Below are 24,514 nucleotides of genomic sequence, written 5' to 3' on the forward strand. Positions count from 1 at the left end.
CTAGGCTTGGGCAAAAGATTTTGTACACGGGTTGAGCCCGAATTAAGTCTTTAACCCGTCTGAATTGCAGCCCTACCATGAATCATATTTACAATGAAACAATAGAATGATAAATGGCACTCTATTCCATTTTCACTGGCATTATATTTCATTCCCGCATAATAAACCCAACATTATTATATTTGAATCCCGTGAATATTTTTTTGGAATCATTCTATGAAGCACGGACACTCCTCCCAGGGGTCCCATACCCTTGTCGGATACTTTTCGGACACCGACATTCGTGTTCGAGGGTCGGACACGTGTCCGATACTTCTGTAAAGTGTCCAAATATTATTTTTTATTGGACACGCGTGTCTGAGGCTCGGACACACGGTCAGACACTTCTGTAAAGTGTCCAAAATTTATTTTCTCTCACTCCTCTCAATCTCTCATCTTCTTCAATTATCTCTCTTCATGAACAAGATATATATATATATATATATATATTTAAGTTACATGAACAAAACTTTGTGAAAGACTAAAAGTATATATGTTTATTCATATACATATTTAGTTCATTATAGTTATGTCTCTTCTGCACATCTTCGTTTGGAATTTGGATCAACTTTATTTTTCATTTATTTGTTGTTTTGTCTTGTCTATATTTGTCTTATAACATAGATGAAATTATTGAAATTGATTCTGTTCTTTGTTGTTGTTTTATTTTTCTGTACAAGATTCTAGTAATTATATTTTGAATATATAATTATATATATATATATAATTTTATAGGCGTATCCCCGCCGTGTCCGTGTCCTATTTTTTTAAAATTTGCCATGTTACCGTATCCGTATCGTGTCGTACCAGTGTCCTGTATCCGTGTCCGTGCTTGGTAGGAATTATTAAATTCAACATCTTTCTTTATTTTGTTTTTTTTGTTTAAATCACTTTTCATATATGGAAAAGTACACGCGCGCACACATTACATGTAGAAGTATATTATTAATATTACACCCTCTTGAATCTAAACATCATATGTGTCACCGGGGCTCCGGTGAGCGGTGATTGTCAGGTCCCGGCACCGTAAAGCCTCTGGTGATCTGTGCATATCACTTCGTGCTCAGGTATGGTGGTCTTTACATATCTTGGACTGTTGGACTTTTTTTTTTTTTTTTTTTTCGGGGTGTTAAATTCTTAGATTTATCTACTAATAAATCTGGGTTTAGTGTTTCAATTAAAGCATATTTTGTGGGTTATGTATCTTTCTCTGGAAAGAACCCAATTTATGTTATTTTTATCATCAATATGAATTTGAATCAGAGAGACACCTTGAGATGAACAGTTATAGAAGGCAACTTAAATTTGTGCAATTTGAAGTTCTCATGTTAGATACTCCATGTATGTGCTTGTTATTGTGTGTGAGTGTGTGTGTGTGTGTGTATATATATATAGCAGTACTTAATATTGTGTAAATTGTAATGATAAACAAGCAATTACACTGCAAATATACGTAATGAAGTTTTTCTACAAAACCCCAAAATATATAATAATAAATAAATAAATAAGTAATCAGGGAAAGTATTAGATATATTCTTAATGGAAATGAAATATTAGCTTGCTGGAATGCTGTGGTTGGATGCTTAATGGATTTTATGTTGAATATTTTCTAGATGTTTGACTTATAATTATGGCTGTTAGCTTCTTGTTGGTGTTAGGGGATGTTTTTGCTTTGCAAGGAGAACTGCTGTATCATACTTGAGCTGTGAAATTTTAAACTGCTTAAGATGGCCTCTGTACATAATCACACTGCTGATAGTATACATGGATTATCCAATATTTTGGAGCGTGAAAAATGTGAAGACTACTTACTTTTTCGCGGTGAAACTTCCCTTGGAACTACACAATTGCAGACATCACTCTGCTGGCATTTGGTACCAGCTTTCCCCAAATTTCTTTAGCCACTATTGATGCCATACAAAACCTTGGGCAGCTTTATGCTGGAGGTTTGTTTTTCATCTCACCTTCGGCGCATATACATTCAAATATAACAGATGGCTTGTGTTTCTTTGCGAAACTAATAATATAAAATTTGAAAATTTATATCATCTTATTAAATTACTTGTGATTGACTATGTATTTAAAAACTCTCTCTCTCTCTCTATATCTACACACACACACACACACACACACACACACACATATATACTTTTTGAATTCATTTAGTGACATTTAACTTCAACCCCCGCCCCACAACACCCCACCCACCCTCACAAACCCATCCCCCCCCCCCCCCCCCCCCCCCAACAACACCCCAATCAAAACCCTTAGTTAATTTGTCATAATTAGTTGCTTCTATAGTTTCTTTCTGTTGACATTTATTCTTGACACCTTCATTTTTATTTTTTTTCACCATGCAGTTATATCATTTTGCTTTGTTTTTTAGTTTTATGAATTTCCTAAATTCAGTTGTCAAGTATTTTCCTTTTCTCCTTGTTGGGTAAGCTGTATGAAGAACATTATTTTATTTTTATTTTGAAGATGGTTAGTGAAGGGGTTTGACCCTTAGTTTCTTGGATATCCACAACAGATGTGTTGATAAATGGACACCACACTGTTAACTCAAGTCAAAAGAGCCTTTTCCGAATTATTTGGGTCGGATACATGATTCCATTTTTTCCTTCCTTTCTAAGGCAGGTAAACCACATCTTATCATATATTTCCTTACTAGTTCTATCCATTTTTATTTTGGTGTTCCTTTTTCCTATCAGAATCCTTAATGTGGACTATGTCATTCTTCCTAATTGGTGCATTTAGTGGTCTTCTTGCACATTTCAAACCATCTTAATCAATATCTCTCATTTTATCTCCTATTGGTACTATTTCATACATTTCTCCAATATGTTCATTTCTAACTCTGTCCTATCTTTCTTCTCGCACATCTTTCTCAACAATCATATTTCTTTTACACTCACTTTAATTCATGTGTTGTTTCTTACCTGCCTAGTGTTTTGTCCTACGAAGAATGGTTGGTCTAATAGCTGTTTTATAAAACTTTCTTTCAATCTTAAAGGGGATACACCAATCGCACAATAAAAGACTCCTCCATTTAACATCATCTCTAATTTCTCCTTCATTATGAATAATTGATCTGAAATATTAGAAATGTTCAATTTTTGGTATCTCTTATGACTGAAAGAAAATTTTTTGGTATCACTTGATCCTCGATCTTTACTCCATCCCTATTTTTATTTCTATGTTTACTAAAGTTGCAATTCAAATTCTTTTAATTATATTGCTTCCCTTCAAACCTTCAATTTAACACTTACTGCTTCTCTAGTTTATAAATTAAAATAATATCATCAGGAAATAAAATATGGAATCTCATCCTAAATGGATCTTTCCAGTTCATGCGTAACTCAGGCAAAAAGATATGGGCTGACTCTTGACATAAGCCCACAGTAATTGGAAATTCATTGGTTCCTCAGTTGTTCTAACTATAGTCATACCATATGAAGATCATCTTTCTTCTTCTTGAAAACTGCAAGGACAAGAATGCAGAAGAGACTAGGCACTAGAAGCCAGGCTAGACTAGGCACTGATTTTGTCCTTGCAGTTTTCAATTTACATTTTCATGCATCTCTTGAAAGCAACAGTAGAAAAGAGTGGAGTACTAAAATGCTGTATAAGAGTATCACTTGATAATTTGTAATTAACTTGAGTGGTCAAGGTTTTTATTGCTAAGTGACGTTGTAAGCTATCACAATTTCTTCCAAAGACTTGAGATAAGGGAAAACTAAAAGAAGTTGATAACTAGAACTTTAAATAGTGTATTTAAATTTGGGTTAAGCAATATTTTTAGAAACTAACAACTTATTTGTGACAATGTGAACAAAATTGTATTCAAGGTATCCAATTTATTGATAGGAAATTGAAAGAAATCTCTTTCCCAACGAAAACTTTTGTATGTCTGCATGTATGTATGAATCAGGTTATTTATGGTAGAGTATCTGTTTGTGAATGCTTTGGTATGTAGATCCAATCAGATTTTTTTTTTTTTTTTTAACTAATATGTAAAATTAATCCATTCTTGAATATTTTTGCAATTGCTTCTTGTGAATAAATGTGTGTTGATCATTTTCTTTGCACGATCCATTTAGTAAATCGATCCCAATAAAAACGGTGACTTGATCTTTTATTGATGCAGAAAATAGGACTTTCATTAATCTTGGAATAGTCTAGTCATAAATTATTAGACAATATGATTGATATTTTTCTTCTATTTTCTAGAAATATTTGCATGCTATATTTTGGTGATTGCTTCTGTATTCCTTGTTCCTGCATGAAATTAGTTGATGATCTTAAGATTATAATTTTTTTGCCTTTTAAAATTATCATCGACATTTACATATTTAAGTTTGTTAAGCATCCACACATTGAACAGGTTTGGGTCCTGGAACGCTTGTTGGTTCTGCTGCATTTGATCTATTTCCCATCCATGCCGTTTGTGTTGTGGTCCCAAAAGCTGGAGAGTTGAAAAAGATATCGGATGTAGGAGTTTGGCTAGTAGAGCTCTTTTGGTCTTTTTGGGCTTATGTAGGGCTATATATAATCTTAGAGGTTATCTTTGTCTCTATCCTCGTCATCTTGGTTCTGTTATTGTTTGCTTTGATGTGAAGACACGTGTGGCACTTACATGGTACACGATAATAGTATTCAATGATGAGAATCAGATTCACTATTTGGTCTAGAGAGCATAAATTCGCAAATAAGTCTTTTTACAAGTAGTATACATCTATGTGTCTGTTTTGACATCGATAGAAAGGTTCAGTTCCATGTTTCATTATCGCTTCTCTCATAGATAATGTTGTCATATTTTTGTTCATGTGCGGATCCTCAGTTCCATAAGATTATGTCACATAACTGATTTGATTGATTACTTGAATTCTTTTGGTGTGCTTTACTCGATAGGAGACAAATCCATCCATGAGAGCCCTTGTTAACAGGAATATTAACCAGAGAGTTAACTTTGCAATTGTGGGAACTGAATGATACAAATAACCTGGGCTTTGGTAAAGATAAGCTAACTTACTGATATAATTATTAAGCATTACTATTCCTTGACTCTAGTAGATGTTTGTTTCTACTTAGAAGTGCAGACCACATATTGGTCTAGAGCATGTAATCTACAGATGCTGTTTGTGTGCTTCAACAAACATGCTCAGGGCTGAGGAACTTTGACATGCTACTACTAGAAAATATTTTTTTATACATGTTCTGAATTTTGTGTGCTATATTGTTGTTGCCCCCAAATCCGATGATTATCCTCTTGCACCTGTGTGTATGTGTGTGTATATGTCATGGGAAAACACATTTATTTATTTTTCCAATATTTTTAGCTAGTGGATGCATTTCTTCAAATTGATACATTGTCAATTGATATTGGAGTGACTGATCCCATTCTCTCTCTTATAATCACCATTGAAGACTTTTATGCTGAAAAATTTCTCATTTACAGGTATGGACTCCAGACATTGTTACTCTCTGGGAGGCCTTTCTGACAGTGTTGCAGTTTGGGTTATTGCTGATACATGCTTATGCTCAAGACAAGCGTTGGCCCTATTTGTCTCTTCCTCTGTATGTTTTTTATTTTTATTTATTTATTTTTTATTTGTGCTGATCTTACTTGATATCCTGCTTATGATGCGTTTTATATGTTTCAGGGCCAGAACTGAGAGACCAGAGGACTGGGTGCCAGAACAGCGTGCTTCATTTAAACGTGACAAATTCTATGATGAGTACTCTGAAGTACTTCAAGTTGGGGAAGACGAAAGCAGAAGCATTGTTGATATTTTCTCTATTCATTCAAGAAATGAAATAGGTAAAACTCACAGATGTCTTAACAATGAAATAATATATAGTCTAGATTTCAAAAAACAATAAATAAAAACAAAAATATTATGATGTATAGTCTATTCAGATGATACTAGTTCTAAATTTTAGTAATTTTTATTTTAATTTATTTTTCATGATTTTATATGATATAATATTTAGAACTGAAGAAAGAGTGCAAAGGGATTGTATGTAGAAACAACAAAATATTGGGAGGTTGCTTGCCCAGAAAGAAAAAAAATAGGTGGAAGAGGATTCTTCCAAAAAGAATTAGGGGGGGGAGAGACCACCGAAGAAAACTCCAAAGCAGTGGTACCATTCTTAGGTAGAAAATCTGCTTTTGAGTTGCCTGCCTTTTGGAAATCAATAGAAGGACACTCTCAAAGCTAAACATTTTATGACCCCTCTGCAAATGTGGTTTAATCTTCAAAAGCTCACTGACCACTTGCCCCTATAAATGATGGTGGAGGAAAACTCCAAAGCAGTGGTACCATTCTTAGGTAGAAAATCTGCTTTTGAGTTGCCCGCCTTTTGGAAATCAATAGAAGGACACTCTCACAGCTAAACATTTTTTATGACGCCTCTGCAAATGTGGTTTAATCTTCAAAAGCTCACTGACCACTTGCCCCTACAAATGATGGTGGAGGAATCTCTTTGCACTATAAATTGTAGTATTTGAATAGAAGACAATGCAGTTACGTTTTGGTATTCTCCAGTACCTGATCCCAGCCAGGTACACTACCCATGGAAACTTCCAAGAGGAAAACGGCACTGGACTTGGATTACCAAAACAAGGATATAACTTCTTTCTAAATTCTAAAGAAAGAGGGAAAGACATTTGAAAAGGAAATCCTTCTAGCCTTTTCTGCTAAAAAAAAATTAAAAAAATTCATTTAATTTCCTGAAAAAGGCTTTGTTCCTTAAGGCTATGTTTGGTACGGTGGGTTTGAAGGGAAATGATAACATTAGTTATGAGGGAAAGGAAAGGGAAGGGAAGGATAATTTTAACCACCTATCACGTTTGGTTGATTAATGAAGGAAAAGAAAGGGAAGAATAATAATCATGTTTGGGAAAAGAAAGGAAAAGAAAGGAGAGAGAATTATTTTAATAAATTTACTATTTTGCCCTTTTATATTTTAAAAGATAAATTTATACATTTAATAAGGCCACCAAAAAAGAAAAAAAAAAATTGGCAAAAATGGGCATAAGCTATAAAGCCCATGGATGATGGGACACCAGAAAAGTAAAAAAATTTAGGGCAAATCATTTAAGCCTCCATCTCTATTCTCGTTCTCAACCCTCTCTCTCTCTCTCTCTCTCTCTCCTGCAACTGCAAACTACAAAATCTACACGAATCAGAAGAGAGAAATCTGTATACTTCACCCATATTGGCATATCATTTCAGATTGTTCAAAAAATCAAAACCCATCCAGTTCGGGTTTGCCGTTCGCAAGCTTTAGCCACTGGCTTTGTCAACTCTCTAGCTTGCCCCCCTCTCTCTCTGCAACTGCTAATGGGTATGTATGGGTTTTGTTTAATTTTTTTTTCTATAAATCAACTAATCAAGGTCTGTAATTCTTGCTTTGAACTTGTGTAAGGGTAAATTTGGCATCAGAAAGTCTCTTCTTCCCTTTCCTTCCAATTCCTCCCATTTTTGGGAGTTTAAGAAAGTTACTGTTTAAGCCTACTGATATATCTCCTTCCACCCTTCCCTTTCCTTCCAACAATTTTTGCCAAACACAAATTTTTAATCCCCCTCCATCACCTTCCCTTCCCTTTCCTCCCTTTTCCATTGCACCAAACTGACCCTAAAATACTGCTGGCACTAGCTAAATCCATCGTGCGAATTGCTCTTGCACATGGTAAACGTATTAGGAAATAAGGCTCTAAATACCCCATCTCTTTCATGCCAAAGCTGGCATGCACAATTTTCCCAGGGCTAAAGGGTGGGGTAAGGTAAAAAAAAAGGGAGGGTTAGGATCAAGGGTTCGATTCTTAAACCATCTTTTCACAACTGTGCAAGGGTTTAATATTTTTGAGAGAGACAGTTGAAGAGAAGGCAATATGTCCTACTTAAGAAGATCTCCATATTAGGCAGACTACTATTTATTCTAGTGATTTTGGGCCTAAAGTACGACTGACTCGACTCATATGCAAAGGTAATACAAATTTTCCATTGTTCAATTTATGTGTTTATCATAATTAAATATGTTGAAAGATGATTGCTAGGTGCCTTGGTAAAAAGTGAGACCGTCAAGTGTGGAAACCTAGGTTTCAGTATGAGTGTGGCCACTTCAATCTAATAATGTGGAAAGTTTGGTTTGCATCCAGTCCACCCCCAGCACAATGCAGGTGATCCAGAGGCTTGGTTGAGGCTTGGGGAGGATGTACAATGGGGGTCCAAGTCTGTGATTTTTTGAGGGTTGCGCCTTTAGGCATTTGGTGGTGTCTTTGGCTTGAAAGAAATAGGAGATCCTTCGAAGGAAAGGAGACTCCTATAGGGACTTTAAAGTTTTCCATCATTACCACCCTCTTTTGTTGGGTTCTAGGAAGAAATTATAAATCCATAGAGGAAATTATTGATATTTTGGACTTTTTGAGAGTTTAGAGGCCCTATTTGGTCTTGTGTAGCTTTTGAGGGATGCATTCCCCTTTTGAACGCTTTTCTAATGCACATATTACTTATCAAAAAGAAAGAAAAAAAATCCAAAAGTATTTATAAGATCTAAATGAAAGCTGTAGATGAGGCTAAATTTTCAGCATCTGAAGATTTTAATGGTTTACTATGTTGTTGAAAAATACGAAAGAACTTTTATGAGGTTAAAAGCCATAGTTACATCATTGGTAAGGATAAATAAAATGCCACTTCTTCTTGTACTGTGTAATTTTATAATTCTATCATCTGCGTTTCTTTCATTTCCCACAATAATTTGTAATCTAAATATATCTTTCTCAAAGTATGACTTGCAGATCCTTTGTCTCAAACTGTGCCTGGTACTGATGTGGTTGAATCCTCCAATGAACATCTCAAGGAAAAGATAGTTTTTGAAGAACCTCACATGCTCTTGATTTGGAAGCAGCAATTTGTGGATGCAGTCATGGTATTTATATTATTATCTATGTTTTAAATTCTTTGTAATTTTTATTCCTAATTTTGCCACTACTTTTAAGGAAGAGTAATTGAGGCGTATAATTATCTATATATCTCTCTCTCAAGAGAGAGAGAACCATTGTTATAAATGATTAAAGAACCTCTCCATAGACATTTTGGGATTAACTGTAAGTAGTAGACTAGTAGCTCCCAAAAACATGGGCTGGATCAAATAATGCTGCAATCCCTTTTCTTACCAAGGAAAAAAAAGAAATTTTTTTTAATCATACCAAATAATAATAATAATAATAATAATCTCATAGTTTTTACTTGTTAGAAAATCTTTGTTGTATACTTGAACTTCTGAAAGAACCAATCTCATATTACTTATTCTAGTGTAGAATTGGCTACTCAAACAAGTATGAATTTGGAAATCTTTTTGAACCTTTTTACAATATCTACTTTTATCAAAAACAGCCAAAAATTTATCTGGATTGCTAATTTTTGCACTCAAGTTTACACTTATAAACAAAAATGAAACTTATAAAGTAGCTTTTGAAGTCAACATCTGAAGTCTGAAGTGATTCTGGACTTTAGTCTGAGATTCTAGGCTGAAAGTTCTATTCCCTTTATCCCAGAAAACATGCCTCTCTTCCATCATGTGATTTTACATTATTTTTTGAAAAGTTTATGTACTTTATATAACATTCATGGTTTATACTTTTTTGAAATTGCAGCGCATAAGGCAATAAGGTGAAAGGTAAGTTTTAGATGGACGATTTTGGAAATTAAATCTTCCCCAACACAATGTGAATGCATTAAATCCCACTTCCTTAGAAAGTTGGATTCCTAGGACGGGCATTTAAATTTGGATGGAGTGACTAATAAAATGCAATATATGTTATTTCAGGCTGTTCTCAGCTGAAACTTTTACCACTTAAACCAAAAAAAAAAAAAAAAGGATTCAATTTTCTTTATGGGCCAATAATTATCTTTTTTTTTTTCCCTTGATAAATATTCTTATGAACTGTGTTTGAAAATAATACTTCTTCCTTTTTGAATAGTGCATGACGCCAATCATATATTGTACACACACATGTATATATATTTCCCCAACATCAACTTTTCATTTGTTAATCATTTTTTTTCCTGTGTGTTTGTAAATATATTAAATGATTTGAGTCCATTGACCCACAATGCGTTTTTCATGACCGTTCACTTTCTAAATCTAAAGTCTACCACTATCAAGGAAAAAAAAGTGATCCAAGTCTACCAGTATTTCTTTTAGTTTCTTAGTCAGTCTAAAATTTTCACACGTTGACTGTATATTTTCCTAGTCAGTCCAAATAGTGTCAACTGTTTGTATCTAGTCCTTTCCTCCCAGCACCCCACAAATGTGGGACCAGAAAACTTGGCGATGGTCTTTGGGTCGGGATCTTACTATTAGGGTTAGGTTGGGATTTCCCATTACTTTATAGAATTTTGTTTGGTTACATGGAGTTGTAGGTCTGTTATATGCTTGCACTGTTTGGTTTGTTTATGGGTAAATTACACTGACCTCCCCTGAGGATTGGGCAAATTACAAAGGGTAGACCGTCAGCGTTTATTACTTTGACCTCTCCTAAATCCATTTGCTGGCAGTCGGAAAGTGACTGTAAGTGTGAAAATTTAGTAATGCCTTGATATTGTAATAATATATTTTATTGCATTTTATCAAGGGAAGGACAAAATTGTCATTTTATAAAATTTGGTCAACAAGTCTGCCGGAAAGAAAACACTAGGGCTGTCATTTACCCATTTTTAGCTGCCAAGAGGATATTAAATTGGATGTACGTTTTGGATCCTGATCGAAATAAACAATTCTGCAGTTTAAGCAAAATTTTGAACTCCACTGCCAAAATAAATTTGGATCCTGATCGAAATAAATAATTCTGCAGTGGAAGCATGAAGTCAATTTATTGCTTATTTCGATCAGGATCAAATTTAATTAATTTGGCAGAATTTTTAATTTCGATCAGGATCAAAATTTTCAACCTCCTAGTAAAGCTCTACAGTACAATCTAACATGGCCTTGATTAAATTTGGTTGTTTTTCAATTTAATGCTTTTTGAAGCGTGCATTCAATTTTGTAGATATCACTGGAAAATTTACACCATTTTTATTTAAAAACTTTTAACTATTTTTCATGAATAATTCTTCTTCCTTAAAACAGTTGGAAACCGCAGAATCGAGAAAATTGAACAATACATCCCTGCGTGTTGCAAGAATTCTCTGGCAGTCACTCCTTGCACCATGGAGACTTCTGTTTGCTTTTGTGCCTCCTTATCAGATAGCTCATGGGTGGATTGCCTTTATTTGCACTCTACTTTTCATCAGTGGGATAGCTTACGTTGTAACACAGATCACAGATCTTATAAGCTGTGTCACAGGTTTTCCTTCTGACTGGGAGATAAAACTCCTAGCTTTAGGTCAGCTTACTAACCGACTAGAGATCTATACTATTTTTTTCACACGCCCTATTTTCTTGCAGGAATAAATGCTTATGTTATAGCATTTACTGCATTAGCAAGTGGGACCTCATGGCCAGATTTAGTGGCCAGCAAGATTGCTGCTGAACGACAGACAACAGCAGACTCTGCCATTGCGAACATCACTTGCAGGTTCTATTTATCAACTTCGAATAATATTAGGGCTATGTTACACACTAAAATTGGGTTATGATCTAAACAGCCAAATTCTTTCTAGGAGGCTTTTGGATGTTGTCTTGTTGATAATATATTATTGCAGATTCAAGAAAATTATTTTGAGCAGTTATGTAAAATTTATTCAAGTGGAAGTTATACATGTCACCTGTTGTCTGTTGATGTTAAAACTTAAAAGTAATATATATATATATATATATTTCAGTTGACTTGATACCATCATTAGATTATAGTGTAAAGCTTTACTAGGAGGTTTCTCAATTATATGTCAATTAGAAACCTTCTTGGGAGGTAATTTCATTTTTTGGTTTTAACCTGAAATATGTTTCCCGTGCCTCATTTAAACCAACCAAAGATATGAGGATTTTTTTTCCCTGTTTTTTTTTTTTTTTTTTTTTTTGAACTTGTAGTATTTTTAAATTAAAAAATATTGCTAAACATTATACTTTGATGTGGACTTGGAATTTGTTCTTGAAGTTTCATGTGGTGTGAAACCTTGTATCTTGTATCCATCATATAATAATATTTTACATAATAAGATATTGAAATGGTGTTTATGGCCCTAGTCTCAAGTTATGTAACCAAAGTCAAGACAATAATTTGGGCAATACAAATGTCCCTTTGAACCTTAATGACAACTGAGATTTAAGAAATCTCTTATATATATATATATGTGAAAACTTGAGAATTCTGTTGTTGCTTTTTGTTTAATATTCTTGTTCAGTTTTAGAGTTAGCATGATGAAGGTTTTAACACCACTATCTTAAAGTCATTTGTTATCTTACTGCTTTGCTAGACCAACAAATTTGTTCTCATAATTTTGTCCTCTGCAGCAACTCTGTGAACATTTATGTGGGCATTGGCATTCCCTGGCTTATTGATACTGCATACAACTTCATAGCGTATAATGAACCTTTGCGGATCCAGAATGCTGAGGGACTCAGCTTCTCCTTGCTTGTATTCTTCTCTACGTCTGTAGGCTGTATCGCCATTCTGGTATTTAGGCGTCTGACATTGGGTGCTGAGCTCGGAGGGCCTAGGTTATGGGCTTGGGTTACCTGTGTGTTCTTCATGTTACTCTGGATTATTTTTGTTGTACTGTCTTCTCTTAAAGTTTCTGGTATCTTATGAGAGTTTTGTCATTATTTTTTCATCACAAATATAATTTCCCCCTGCTGCTTACAATTGATTGTATTTTGTGTTTTGTATTCCCTAATATGTCAAGGGTGCTGGGGAACAATGAGAAAAGTATTATATGGAATTTTTTTGCTAGTTTTGTTGAGACTCTGTTATTGATAGAATTCTACTTATGGTATGCTCAAATAAGCATGTTGAATGGTGGGCATTTTGTCTACTTTAACATAGGCTAGGATGATCAAGGCATTCATTATCAAAGGAAGTACACACCAGGTTTCTTGAGATGGTCCAAGATTATGTCTCTAGGGCTGACGTGCGGCTCCGGCCAGTTGGATGGACGTCAACCTAGGTTTTAAAGGTATTAACCTTCATCCCAACTCCTACCCAACACGACGTAGTAGAAATTTTGAATTTGAGATTGTGCTTGGGTTGGAAAAATTGGGTTGATCTCCGGTTAGCTGTGGGATGGATTATTCATGTGCATAGAACATTATAAAAATTGATAGTAAATAATTAACCCTAATGTCACGGTTTAAAGAAAAATGAAATTAGAACTGATTAGGGCTAATCATTATCCTTGCATTTGTCCCCATTTAATTAAGACTATAAACATATAGAAACTTCCATTGAGTTTTGATTGTCTACCCTCAGCTTGAGCCTGTGTCAATTATTCGAGCCAGCTCATTTAACGTGACTTCTTGCTGAAGGGTCTGGGCCTTACCTGCACAGTTAGAGCCTGTTTTTCATTTTGAATCCATAACTATTAGGCGACAATGGAACAACTTTATTGTATAATTTAGATTGTTGATGGCCTCAAGATACAGGCCTCCTTACCTGCACAGTTAGAGTCTGTTTTTCATATTGAATCCGTAACTATTAGGCTACAATGGAACAACTTTATCGTATAATTTAGATTGCTGATGGCCCCAAGATATAGGTGTCGATGAGTTGACAGAAGTTTGATTTCAATTCGGGCATTATATATATATATATATATATATATATTCTTTTAAAGGAATTCAGGTGTTGGTTTACCCTATGAAGAAATTGTGTTCTCAACGGCGAGCAGAAGCACTGATTTTTTCTTGATGCAACCCAGAGGAGGATGGAGGGGTGTTCAGAGAATGTGAAATTGAAACTGCCCTCATACTTGAATTGCATCCGCACCCTCGTCGGTTTGAATTTTGACTAAATCCAAACAATGCTTCTTTCTCTGAGAGCAGCACGGAGTAATGTTTTTTAACTTGAAGAACAGCTGCTAGCTAGTAGTTTCAAAGCATACATTCATGACATGGCATGCTTCTGCAGCAGATAGGCGAAAAAAGCACTTCTGTTGCCAGAAGACAGTTAACGGACTTTAAACTGAGAAAAAGTAAGAAACTTGTAGAGGTTGAGTGCTTTGATTTCCATATTCTTTGTAACAAATGCAAGTTAATTTCCTCCACTAACGACAAAAGTAAATTGATAGAAAATATCAATCTTTTATAAAACATCCATTCCCAACAAAAGTAAAGCTACAAGAAAACAAGAAGAGCAGAACCAAAAGGATCTGTAATTCATAAAATAACACATAAACATGACAAAGCTTCCATGTTCAGCACTTATTTTTGGCGGTGAGAACAGCAGTCCATCAGGGAAGAGTTCATTTCCAAACCCTACTTCAATACCTAACAGCTACATGTTGGAATATCATAAAGTAACAAAAGAAACCCTTTTCTAGAACAGATTTTCCTCTTCACCTCTAAATTTTTTATCGCTTAAGCAACAGCACCCGCTCAAGCAGTGACTGGAGCAGCATTGAGTTGTTTAGCAGAGCTGCATTTCATGGTGACAAATCTGAAAAACCAATGACATGAAAAATTAGCGCACAAGGTTCAAGAAAAACTCGACTAAAGAGCCCACTATGGTTCACATAAACCAATTAGAAAATGGTTTTAGTGTGAAGCCTTAATTAAGAAGTGTTTACTCGCGTAGTGAGAGATAAGAAACCTTAATTCTAGTGTGACACGAGGTTAATGGTTTTTTTTAGTTACCTGAAGAAATCTCTCCATAACAACTCATACATCAACCAGTTCGATCCACCGCTGCCACCATCTTTCTGGTTTGAGGCAGCAGAGATCATGCTGTCAATTATGAAACATCATTCAAAAATCAGAACACGTTGGTCACCTGATAAACTACAGCACTGTTTCTGGGCATGGGGACCTGAACAGGAAGATTAAGCCATACCTGGTAGCAGATTTCTTCAGCTCATCAAACATAGAACGGGGAGAGATGCATCCCGAAGTAAGCCATGGAGCGATTTTGCAAGAAAAGTTTGCACCATATATGCTATCATTGTTTCCATTCTTGGTCCCCTTGTGTGGTTGTGCTTGGCATTCAGCTGCAAATTTTGTGAGTCTCTGCAATGCTTCAGTTTCTCCTCCCCTAAGCGGAGCATTAGAAGCTCCAACCTACATGTCATTAAATTACCAAATTGTCAGTTGTCAGAGAAAAGATAAAGTCATCTACATTTTCTTCCCATTTTTCATGTAAAAATTATAATATTATTCATGATAGTCAGAACACTGAAAATTCTATAGACAATAAATATGCATAACAAATTTGGTCTAACAAGTGTAAAGAATCAAACTGAAGGAATGCCATGGTGACTGCATATCTTATGAGTTCAACAGTTTAACCAACATCTCATGGTAGACTAAACCTTATTTATATTACTGTTAGCGGTATTTTCAATCACCATCTTTTTGTGGAGTTTCAAAACTCAAGTATAGAACTTCGACAGAATGAGATAGTTGCAAATTCGTTTATAATCAGGTCATGATTGAAATCTCTCAAACAAACATGTATGAAACAATTCAACAGAACTCATGCTTCACATGGAATGCACAATAAGTTAAATTTTTTATCCTTGAGATTACCCTTCATGTATGAAGGTGCATATATTGTGTGGTAAAAAAAACGAAGAAAATTAGTATTTTGGAACTTCAAGAACTGAATTACCTATAATCATATTGATAAACTGTTTACGTTCAAAAAATGCAAACTCTTACTACTTGTGATCACATAAGATCAGTATTTTCTCCTCCCCTTTAAATTCAATCTGGCTGAATAAATGTTCATTACTTGCAAATTTGAACTATTGCAATGGATATTTTGTAATCCTATGCATTTGTTCTCTTAATTGAATTGCAATTAAACTAGGCCCAAACCAGAATCAAACAACTATATTCAAAGGAAGAACTAACACTGAACATCAGGACAGACACCAATAAATTTTATACATGATAATGTCCAAAACAGAATCAAACCAAACTACATTCAAAGAAAGCTATAACAACATCCATATAGCACACAATAAAAGAATACTCTACCAAAAGATGGTCCACCACTTCTTTTTGAATGTCCCACAATAATTAATAACTCTTTTTTAACTAGTCAACTTATAGTGTCTTTATATTAGATGTGAGGCCAATTTGAAAATAATACTTTTCACACTGTATACAATCAATTAAATATTATTCACCTCAAAAAGCTAAAATCTTTTATTATAGAATTTTTATTATAGAACTCTTCTTAGTTAATAAATAATTGATTGAATCCCCCTGTGAGGTCAAGAAAGTCCACAGAAACAAGTGGGCGTGCTATTTCTTGCGGAGGTAAGAAGAAAAGAAGTTGGGTATGCAATATCCTACCATCTACCTACCAAATATATAACACAAACATAAACCTATAGCTCTAAAAAAATCCAATACCATACCAAATATATATACATACACAAACACATACAGTATAAGCCAACAAAATTGAATATCATACCTGACCCATTGCTGCACTTGGGTTAAGACCCAAATCCACCAAAGATGGAATCTCCCCCGGCTCAACATCTCCTCTAGATGGCAGCCCCTTGAGTTGATCCAAAGCAGCAATGGTCTTCCTAATCTCCAAACCCTGCACTTTCTCCTTAAACCCACTATAATTGGAGGGCATTTCCTCCATCTTAAAGGGCAAATCATCAACGTGGTACAGAGTACTTCCCCAGAACTTCTTCACCTCCACACCCTCATCCTTCATCGCCGCTTCCATCTTCTCCTCCGCCTTAACCTCGCCGTGCGCAACCTCTCCGTGAGCATACACAGCGTCAGCCCCAATTGCCTTCGCCAATTCAACCAACACCGTCTCGGGCTTCCCAATTCTCACCACCAGATCAGACCCTCTTGCCTGGAGGTTCTTCCTGAGGTCCGAGACCGATTCAATCACGAATGTGGCACGGTGAGGACCTGTCTTGTCTAACCCAGACGACGATTTCCCGAACTCCTTCGGGTCGAAGCAGAAGACGGGGAGGACGGACATGGACTCGTTGTTGGCCGAATTGAGGCACTCGTTGTCGTGGACTCGGAGATCGTTTCGGAACCAAACGATGGAAGCTCGACGAATTCCGGCGGCATTGGAAGGGTCAGAGGGGCGGCGAGGGTTCAAGCTCAGTGGGCTCTGGAGAGGGTTTGCGGAGACGGTTGATTTGAAGAATGGTTTGGGAGGAGAGAGAGAGGAGGAGAGAGAGAGGTGAGAGAGAGATGATATTTGTGAGGGGATCTTGACCTTGTTGGGGTGAGGGGCAAGAAAGGAAGAGATTTTGGGAGGGAGGATGAAATGGGTGGGAAGAATTGTAGAGAGAGAAAGAGAGATTGAGGCAGTGGCAAGAGGATTGGCAGGGACAATGGCAAGCTGGTTTTGATCTTCTGAAGGGGTTTTGGTATCTGGGTGTTCCAGAATTTGGGTTTTGGAATTCATTTTCAGGGTTTGGAAGGTGAAGATGAGCTCTGATTTCTTCTTCAGCCTTTTGGTTTTGCTTCTGCTCAACTTTGGGGGGTTTGTGTTTTGTGTAATGGAAATGTTATTTGGTGGCAATTTTATGGTGGTGTCTTTATAAAATATTGGTACTACCTCTCTTGGCAACACTGCACCTAACTTTTTTCCACTAACCTTCAAACTCCTATGCAATTGAATCTTTGAATCTAACTTTGGGAGGGTATTCTTGGAAATTTATCCTTTGGTTGGTAGGAGGCAAATTACATGCTATATTTTTAAAAATTTTTAATTAAAAAAACAAATTCTATTCTACATTTGATTATTTGCACAGTAAGTGTTAGGAAAGTTGTTTCACTACGAAACCAAGTATTATATGAGTTTAGCGTTAACAGTACTTAATAATTTATTTATTTTGGTTGAACTAGGAAACACTAAACCTATTATAATTAGTATGGGAGTTAGTTTCAGTCTTTAATTCGATCCTTTTTGAATTCGCAACGAATGTATATATGGAATAAAATTAAAAAGATGTGAGATGTATTCGTGGTAACAAATGTGTATATTATTTATCATTAAGGCTTAACATAAATTTTGACTCCATCAAGTCTCGTGGTTCTTGCTAGATCCATACAATTCTTTAAAGGAAGTGTTTGAGTACTAATTAGAATAATAATAATAATAATAATAATAATAATAAAAAAATAAATAAAATTAGACTCGTTATTACTATATGAACTAATGTCTATTGAAATCGGCATAACTATCATATGTAGAATTAAAATTTAATATGATTTCAATCCTTCTAGCCTATATATATATATATATATATATAATCAATGTTCATGCAAGGGGTGTCATATATATTTTTTGCATTAGTATTGAACTTACAAAATAAAAAGTTTATTGATGCTTGCATGTAGTATTTCCCTAATTCTTTTGACATTGATAACAAGAATTAAACAAGGATCCCTTCCCTCTATTTTAGATGCATCAAACATTGCCATTATAGAATTGAGACAGTGACCCTTATTTAAATGAATTAACTGATTTCTTTTATTCGTATAATGTAATTACACAAAATAAAAGTCTTTATGTTTACCAAAAGGGTTAGGTAAGGCTTATAGTTTTTGAACAAACTTATGACGGCCAGTGTCTCTTCTAGTCCTTGCTGGAACCCTGAAGACTCTCTAAGATGGAATGTTTGGCGGGCTTCGCACCACCACTGGCTGCTGCTACTATGCGCCCATCTCTAACATGCGCCTTCAAGAAAACCAAAAATGGCGGCTTGAGAGCGAAGCTTAACGACGTAGACGAGGACCCACTATATCAATCCGCTCTATATCGCGCTTCTCTTCGTTTTCAGGAGACCCATCTTTCAGGCAAACCCACCTCCTCTCTCTCTCTCTCTCTCTCTCTCTATATATATATATATATATATATATCCACATCTCTGTCAATTGATTACATGTAATAATCTCAAAAATATTCATTCAGGCATAATATCGAACAGTTAACTGACAATCCTATGAGCACTTTAACTATTGACTGAGCACTAAATCAATATGTTTGAAGCCAAAATTTATGGGGTGTTCTTGAACTATATGGCATTTTAGGACAATGTGGTGGGTGTTCTAGAACTGAAGGTAGGACATCTGTTGTAACTTGATACAATGTGGTCAGTGTCCTAAAACTAAATTACGTTATATGATGTAGATTGATAGGGTTTGGTGGGTATTCTAGTGATTAAGGAAATGTGAACTCATATAAATGAAACATTGTCCGAATTACTTGCGTCCAACAATTTTTTACTCTGTCAGGGGACATGTCTTCTTGTTGTGTGTATTCATGTTTTCGACGAGCTTATTGTTGTCCTCCTAGTGTTTTCAGCTTGAACTAAATCTCACCCCTCATGACTAGGTAATTACTAATCTTTATTGCAAATCAACGAACAATTTTATTCAAGTTTTTATTAGCATTCACTTAATTGGTGTGACATTTTCCTTACACAAACTAATTGGACTCGTATTCTTCCGATTCTTGTCATACCATATTTCCTTCTTAACATTGCTTGACGGAACTCTGAATTCTATACCTAAAGATAATGTTTCATCCAGTGCAATTATTTTTCTCCTTTCTACGGTTTAATTTCTCTCTTTCATTATTTTTTTCTTCCCCTAAAGTTTCTTAATGAAGTAACAAGGATGTTATTGGTGTTCCATTTGCAGAGCCTCTTTTTGTCGATGCCTATGCTGGGTGCTTTCTTCCTTCTAATATTGAGACGGATATGAAGCACCGCTTGCACCATTACTGCCTTGCAACTAAGTTCATTGATGATAAGTTGCTTAGTACAATGAACAATATTGATGGAGTTAAGCAGGTACATTGCCGATGCAAATATAGGCTAAATTGACAAGTTATTATAGTTCTGAAGTTATATAGTTCTCAACTTATACACTGCAGGTTGTTTTGTTGACAGATGGCATGGACACTCGGCCTTATAGGCTCAGCTGGCCAACTTCAACCTTAATATTTGACATATCTCCAGAAAGTGTATTCAGAAGAGCAGCTCAAAAGCTTGACGGTGTGCATCATTTCACCTAATTTATTGGTCTATAACCTTAGAGTTTGTAATTCAGCTGCAATAATTTGGTTTAGGTATTCAAGGAGATGATAAAATTTGTCAATTTTGGTTCTAAGGGGCAAAGACCATTCAAGATATATATATATATATATATATATATTGTTTGCTTCTTATAGTAATAGCTATGTCAAAGTGAACTTGATATTAAAGTTGCATGCATCATTTATATAACTATAGGAATTTGATGACTTCAGTGTTGGTAGTTGTCCTATGACCTGTTGTTTCTTCAAATGCATTACTTGTTGCCATGATTTCTTTCTGTTCTTTGTATATTTTTACCATACAAGTGTCTTTCATAAGTTTTCATGTGTCGTTTTGATAAGCAATTGAACATGTCGTGACAAATTTCCTTGAAAAACCAATAGATGTCGGAGCTAAGATTCCAAGAAGCTGCTTGCTACTTCATGCTCCACTGGAAACCTCTAATATTCAAGAAACTTTGTGCAGTAAAGGATTCAGTGGTAATCGGCCTAGTATATGGGCATTTCAGGTGATTGGGTCTTTTATATTATGTATGTCAGTAATCACTTGTAACTCTTTATCTGTGGCATGAACTTTGGGGAGTGTTTAAGTGGGTGAAGTGATAATTTTGCTCGTCTTTTAAGGGTCTCCCTGTGATGACACTCGCAAATTTTGAAGAGATATTATTCATTGTTAGTAGTTTGGCCATGAAGGGATGTCTTCTTTTGGGAGAATTTCCTGCTTGGTTGACTGAAACTAAAGTCGGGGTCAAGGTGTGCTATCTTTGATTTTGCATTGCATTTAATTACTCCATTGGTTTTGTTGTTAAAAAAGAAACTATCTGCTTTTGCTCTTATTCACAGTGCTCAAAGGAATGGATGGACAGGCTTTTCATGAGCAATGGTTTCCGAGTGGACATGATTGGGTACGATGAAGTCGCCAGGAACCTAGGTAAAGAACCAGCATCAGGAGACTACAAAAACATACTTTTCGTTGCAGAACATTTGCGATTTTCTGACAATCAGGTAGGAAAGCTTATTCCACTTTTACAAGTGAAAACATTCTGATGCATGGTAATTGCTTGATGAGTGAGGGATTTGTATAGCAAATGTTTTCCTCAATGTTCCACTCCATTACTAAATAATTCTTGAAATTTTGGGAAAATGTGATACTTCAACATCTTATCATTCTTTTGATCTTTTCCGAGTTCTATACAAAATTCTGTTTGGCCCTTTTGTTTTCTTTTGGTGGGTAAAATTTTTCATTATCACTATGGCTTTCAAAAAATTTTGTATCCTTGTTTTCTTATGAATCAAATCCTATGCTTCTGATTATTCCTAATGTTGGATTTAGCACACCGTTAAACTGTACATGATTTTGCGTTATTGCATTTCTAGGCCCCCAGGCTATAATAATTTGGTGACTGTGTTTTTACAAATGCTGGCAAATAATATATATATATATATATATATATTTATGTGTGTGCAGTTTTGAGTATCTGATGTTATTGTGCCTTGACAGATGGAAACCTGGAGGAGAGAATTTCAAAGGGTAGAGGAAGAAGGTGATGAAGAAGGATTTGAGGAGCTCTAAATGTAAAATGAATCATATATATATATATATATATATATATATATATATATATAATCGAAATACTCTAAACATAAAAAATTATTAATATAATATGGATAAACTCTTTTCGACATTGATATATAAAACATTCAATTCCTGTGTTCATGGTGCTTTTCTATGTATGTGTTTTGTTTTTGTTTTTATTTGGTGTTACTTGTGTAAGTTATTGCATTCCAAGTATTCGAATTCACATCCACGAGTTCAAACTTACCACTCCCAAGCAACTAGAGGAGTAGGTATTCGGTGTGCCCGGTGTACTGACCCATTGGGCACATCACAAATGTCCGTATTATACACGTACGGACATGAATGGTTACAATATGCCCAATGCATAATGCATCGGACAATTTCAGTGCTCATTGGTTGGTTTTTATTTTTAATTAGACAAAATTTATCTTATGTTCTATAAGAACACAGATTTCTGAAAGTAAGGGTCACTAACCCTAAGATATGGAAGTGGTTTAGTTAACGTTACCAAAAGGCTTGGGAGTGTGTGGCTTTCAAGTGGGACTATCTTTATGTTTTGCATTATTTCTTCGTAGACAACATGAAATTGTATTTTGAGAAATTAAAATGACAAAAGTGGGGTGAAAGAAGGATTTTGTTTGGATTTTCTCCAGAAAATTAGAAAGAATATAACATGAGGGACTGAACCAGATGATATATGCTATCTTTCTAAAGAGAAAGTAAGAGGCTCAATAACCAATATGGATAATGTGAAATGCGTGGGTGGGTTGTTTTTTAGAAATTGTTAGATGGTCCTTCTGGATATTTTTTTAGTTGTTTAACTAATAAATTTTTTTTTTTTTAAAGAATATTTAAGTATTTCAAAATTTCTAGTTGCACATATACTCATTTAAAAAAACAAATCAAATGCACATTTCTTTATTTATTTTTGTGTTAGATGTTAGATTAGGAGATGAGAGAGTCGAAATCTCGCAGTCTAAAATTCACGAAAGACACTAATCTATTGGGCTATCGAGACAACTGCTTAAATGCACATACATATTTAAAACACTACAGGAATATAAACACAGATATAACACGTTACGAAAACAAACATACGATAAATTTTACAAAATAGGTTAATTACATTGACATATCTAGAGTTTGTCTTATTGACCGTTTGATAGAACTTGACCCATTTTTGAACAATGGTGAGTTTAGTAAAGTTAACAAAGACACCCCACCACATCTGACAGATGGTGAATTGATATTACTATCATTTGACTTGTAAATTGACCACGAAATTATAATTTTAACCTTTTCTTAGTCATTTTAACTGTCTAAACAAATCTGTTCATCTCTAAAAGTCTAGCACAACATAATTCTCATTCTCTCTACACACGTATACATATAACCAATTTATATCTCTGCAAATAGCTGCTACACAAACCAATCTCCATATAAGCACAGAGTAATTTCCTACCGTAATCATTCCACACTTGAAAAACTAATTACTAAGTAAGCATATAACTATCCATGCACAAAAATAAAGAGAGACAAATGTTATTGTATATGTGTTCGCGCAGTTTTTATGCCGGTCGATGGACTCTTACGGGAGTGCCAGAGTTTTTGTATAAAACACCTAAAATTATAAAATGAACACCAGCCTATCCCTTTTTTCGATGGCTGACTTTTAGGTGAATGTGTGGGAGAGAGACTAGTAAGAACTCCCAACAAAGTTCTTTTTATGCCTTGGTGCAAGGACTTTTTATCGAAGTGCTAAAAGAAATAAAAATGCACTAACTGAAGAAAATTTGAATGAAAAGGGCTGAATTTAAATTGACTGTAAAGGAAAACGGCTGAATGAAAAAGGAATGACAAGATTTAATCGATTGCCATTGGATTGAAAACACTTTGAATTGAAATGTGCATAATTAAAATTGACAGAATGGAAATTGACTGAAAGAAATGCAGTAAAACAAAATGCAGTGGCAAGAATTTAATCAATTGCTAGTAAAAGGAATGACAAGAATTTAATCAATTGCCATTGAATTGAAAACATTTTGAATTAAAATAACATAATTAAAACTGGCAGAAAGGAAATTGCATGGAAAATAAAGAAATGAAATAAACTAGCCGAATTGAAATGACACAAATCTGATCAAAGATTGGCCATTGAATCCGTTTGCATGAAAAGAAATGACTGATAATGTAAATAGCATAATTAAAGCATTGCAAAAGAAGAGTAAGTTACTGGAACTTAAATTCTTTGAGTGAAAATTGCCATAAAGAAATTGATAAAATGACGTAGAGTCTATTGAATAAGAAATTTATGTTTTGTGGGTGGTGTTGGACAAATTGGAATGAATTACAATTCTTTTATTTATAGAACTTTTAATCAACTTATTCCCTAATTAATTGCTCTGAAAATCATCTTTTCCTTGATTTTCTTCACTTTGTTATTCAAACAAGGTCACAACCCAGTATTCTTCTGCGTCTTGCTTCAATAGACTTCAATCGAAAATCCTTGCTGAAGACTTTCCTTGATTTAGTCAAATACAAGTGGCTGAATTGTTGCTGAAAAGTTGCAAAAAAATTGCTAATTTTTAGCAACTTCTTTCCATAAGCTCGGTTGACATATCTTCCTTAAATGGCCTAATAGCCATTTGCAGCTTTTGAATTTATCTATAACTCCTGTGACTGCTCCTTCTTTTTTGGAATTC

General features: G+C 34.9%; 2 protein-coding genes and 1 pseudogene across 3 annotated transcripts; 2 read left to right on the forward strand and 1 right to left on the reverse strand.

Annotated features, from left to right (window-relative positions):
• Positions 1 to 857: 857 nt before the first annotated feature.
• Positions 858 to 12,947, forward strand: LOC132306255 (magnesium/proton exchanger-like; annotated as a pseudogene).
• A 1,316-nt stretch (positions 12,948 to 14,263) lies between these two features.
• On the reverse strand, positions 14,264 to 17,704 carry LOC132306256 (blue-light photoreceptor PHR2-like). The gene is made up of 4 exons (XM_059803581.1): positions 16,622 to 17,704; positions 15,032 to 15,255; positions 14,836 to 14,925; positions 14,264 to 14,638 (listed from the first exon to the last, which is right to left on the reverse strand). The coding sequence occupies exons 1-4, from the start codon at positions 17,591 to 17,593 to the stop codon at positions 14,578 to 14,580; spliced, it is 1,347 nt and encodes a 448-aa protein (XP_059659564.1). The 5' UTR covers positions 17,594 to 17,704; the 3' UTR covers positions 14,264 to 14,577.
• A 1,027-nt stretch (positions 17,705 to 18,731) lies between these two features.
• Positions 18,732 to 21,948, forward strand: LOC132306257 (O-methyltransferase 1, chloroplastic). 2 transcript variants are annotated; one of them, XM_059803582.1, is made up of 7 exons: positions 18,735 to 18,990; positions 19,837 to 19,988; positions 20,072 to 20,192; positions 20,618 to 20,742; positions 20,858 to 20,986; positions 21,077 to 21,238; positions 21,735 to 21,948. In XM_059803582.1, exons 1-7 carry the CDS (start codon positions 18,804 to 18,806, stop codon positions 21,804 to 21,806), a joined length of 948 nt encoding a protein of 315 aa, XP_059659565.1. In that variant the 5' UTR covers positions 18,735 to 18,803; the 3' UTR covers positions 21,807 to 21,948. The 2 variants fall into 2 exon arrangements, with proteins under 2 accessions (XP_059659566.1, XP_059659565.1); XM_059803583.1 differs by lacking the exon at positions 20,858 to 20,986 and having other exon boundaries at positions 18,732 to 18,990.
• The last annotated feature ends 2,566 nt before the right edge of the window (positions 21,949 to 24,514 follow it).

This window comes from Cornus florida, unplaced genomic scaffold (genome assembly GCF_030987335.1).
Source record: "Cornus florida cultivar Cherokee Brave unplaced genomic scaffold, ASM3098733v1 CherokeeBrave_3.0.0_Hap2_Chr05, whole genome shotgun sequence".
NCBI classification, from domain to species: domain Eukaryota; kingdom Viridiplantae; phylum Streptophyta; class Magnoliopsida; order Cornales; family Cornaceae; genus Cornus; species Cornus florida.

Coding starts and splice junctions, on each gene's coding strand:
- LOC132306257 (XM_059803582.1), top strand. CDS start 18,804: ATGGAATGTTTGGCGGGCTTCGCACCACCACTGGCTGCTGCTACTATG. Junction 18,991..19,836: donor TCAGGAGACCCATCTTTCAG/GCAAACCCACCT, acceptor TTCCATTTGCAG/AGCCTCTTTTTGTCGATGCC. Junction 21,239..21,734: donor TGCGATTTTCTGACAATCAG/GTAGGAAAGCTT, acceptor GTGCCTTGACAG/ATGGAAACCTGGAGGAGAGA.
- LOC132306256 (XM_059803581.1), bottom strand. CDS start 17,593: ATGAATTCCAAAACCCAAATTCTGGAACACCCAGATACCAAAACCCCT. Junction 15,256..16,621: donor CAAGTGCAGCAATGGGTCAG/GTATGATATTCA, acceptor AATGACATGTAG/GTTGGAGCTTCTAATGCTCC. Junction 14,926..15,031: donor CTGAAGAAATCTGCTACCAG/GTATGGCTTAAT, acceptor CATAATTGACAG/CATGATCTCTGCTGCCTCAA.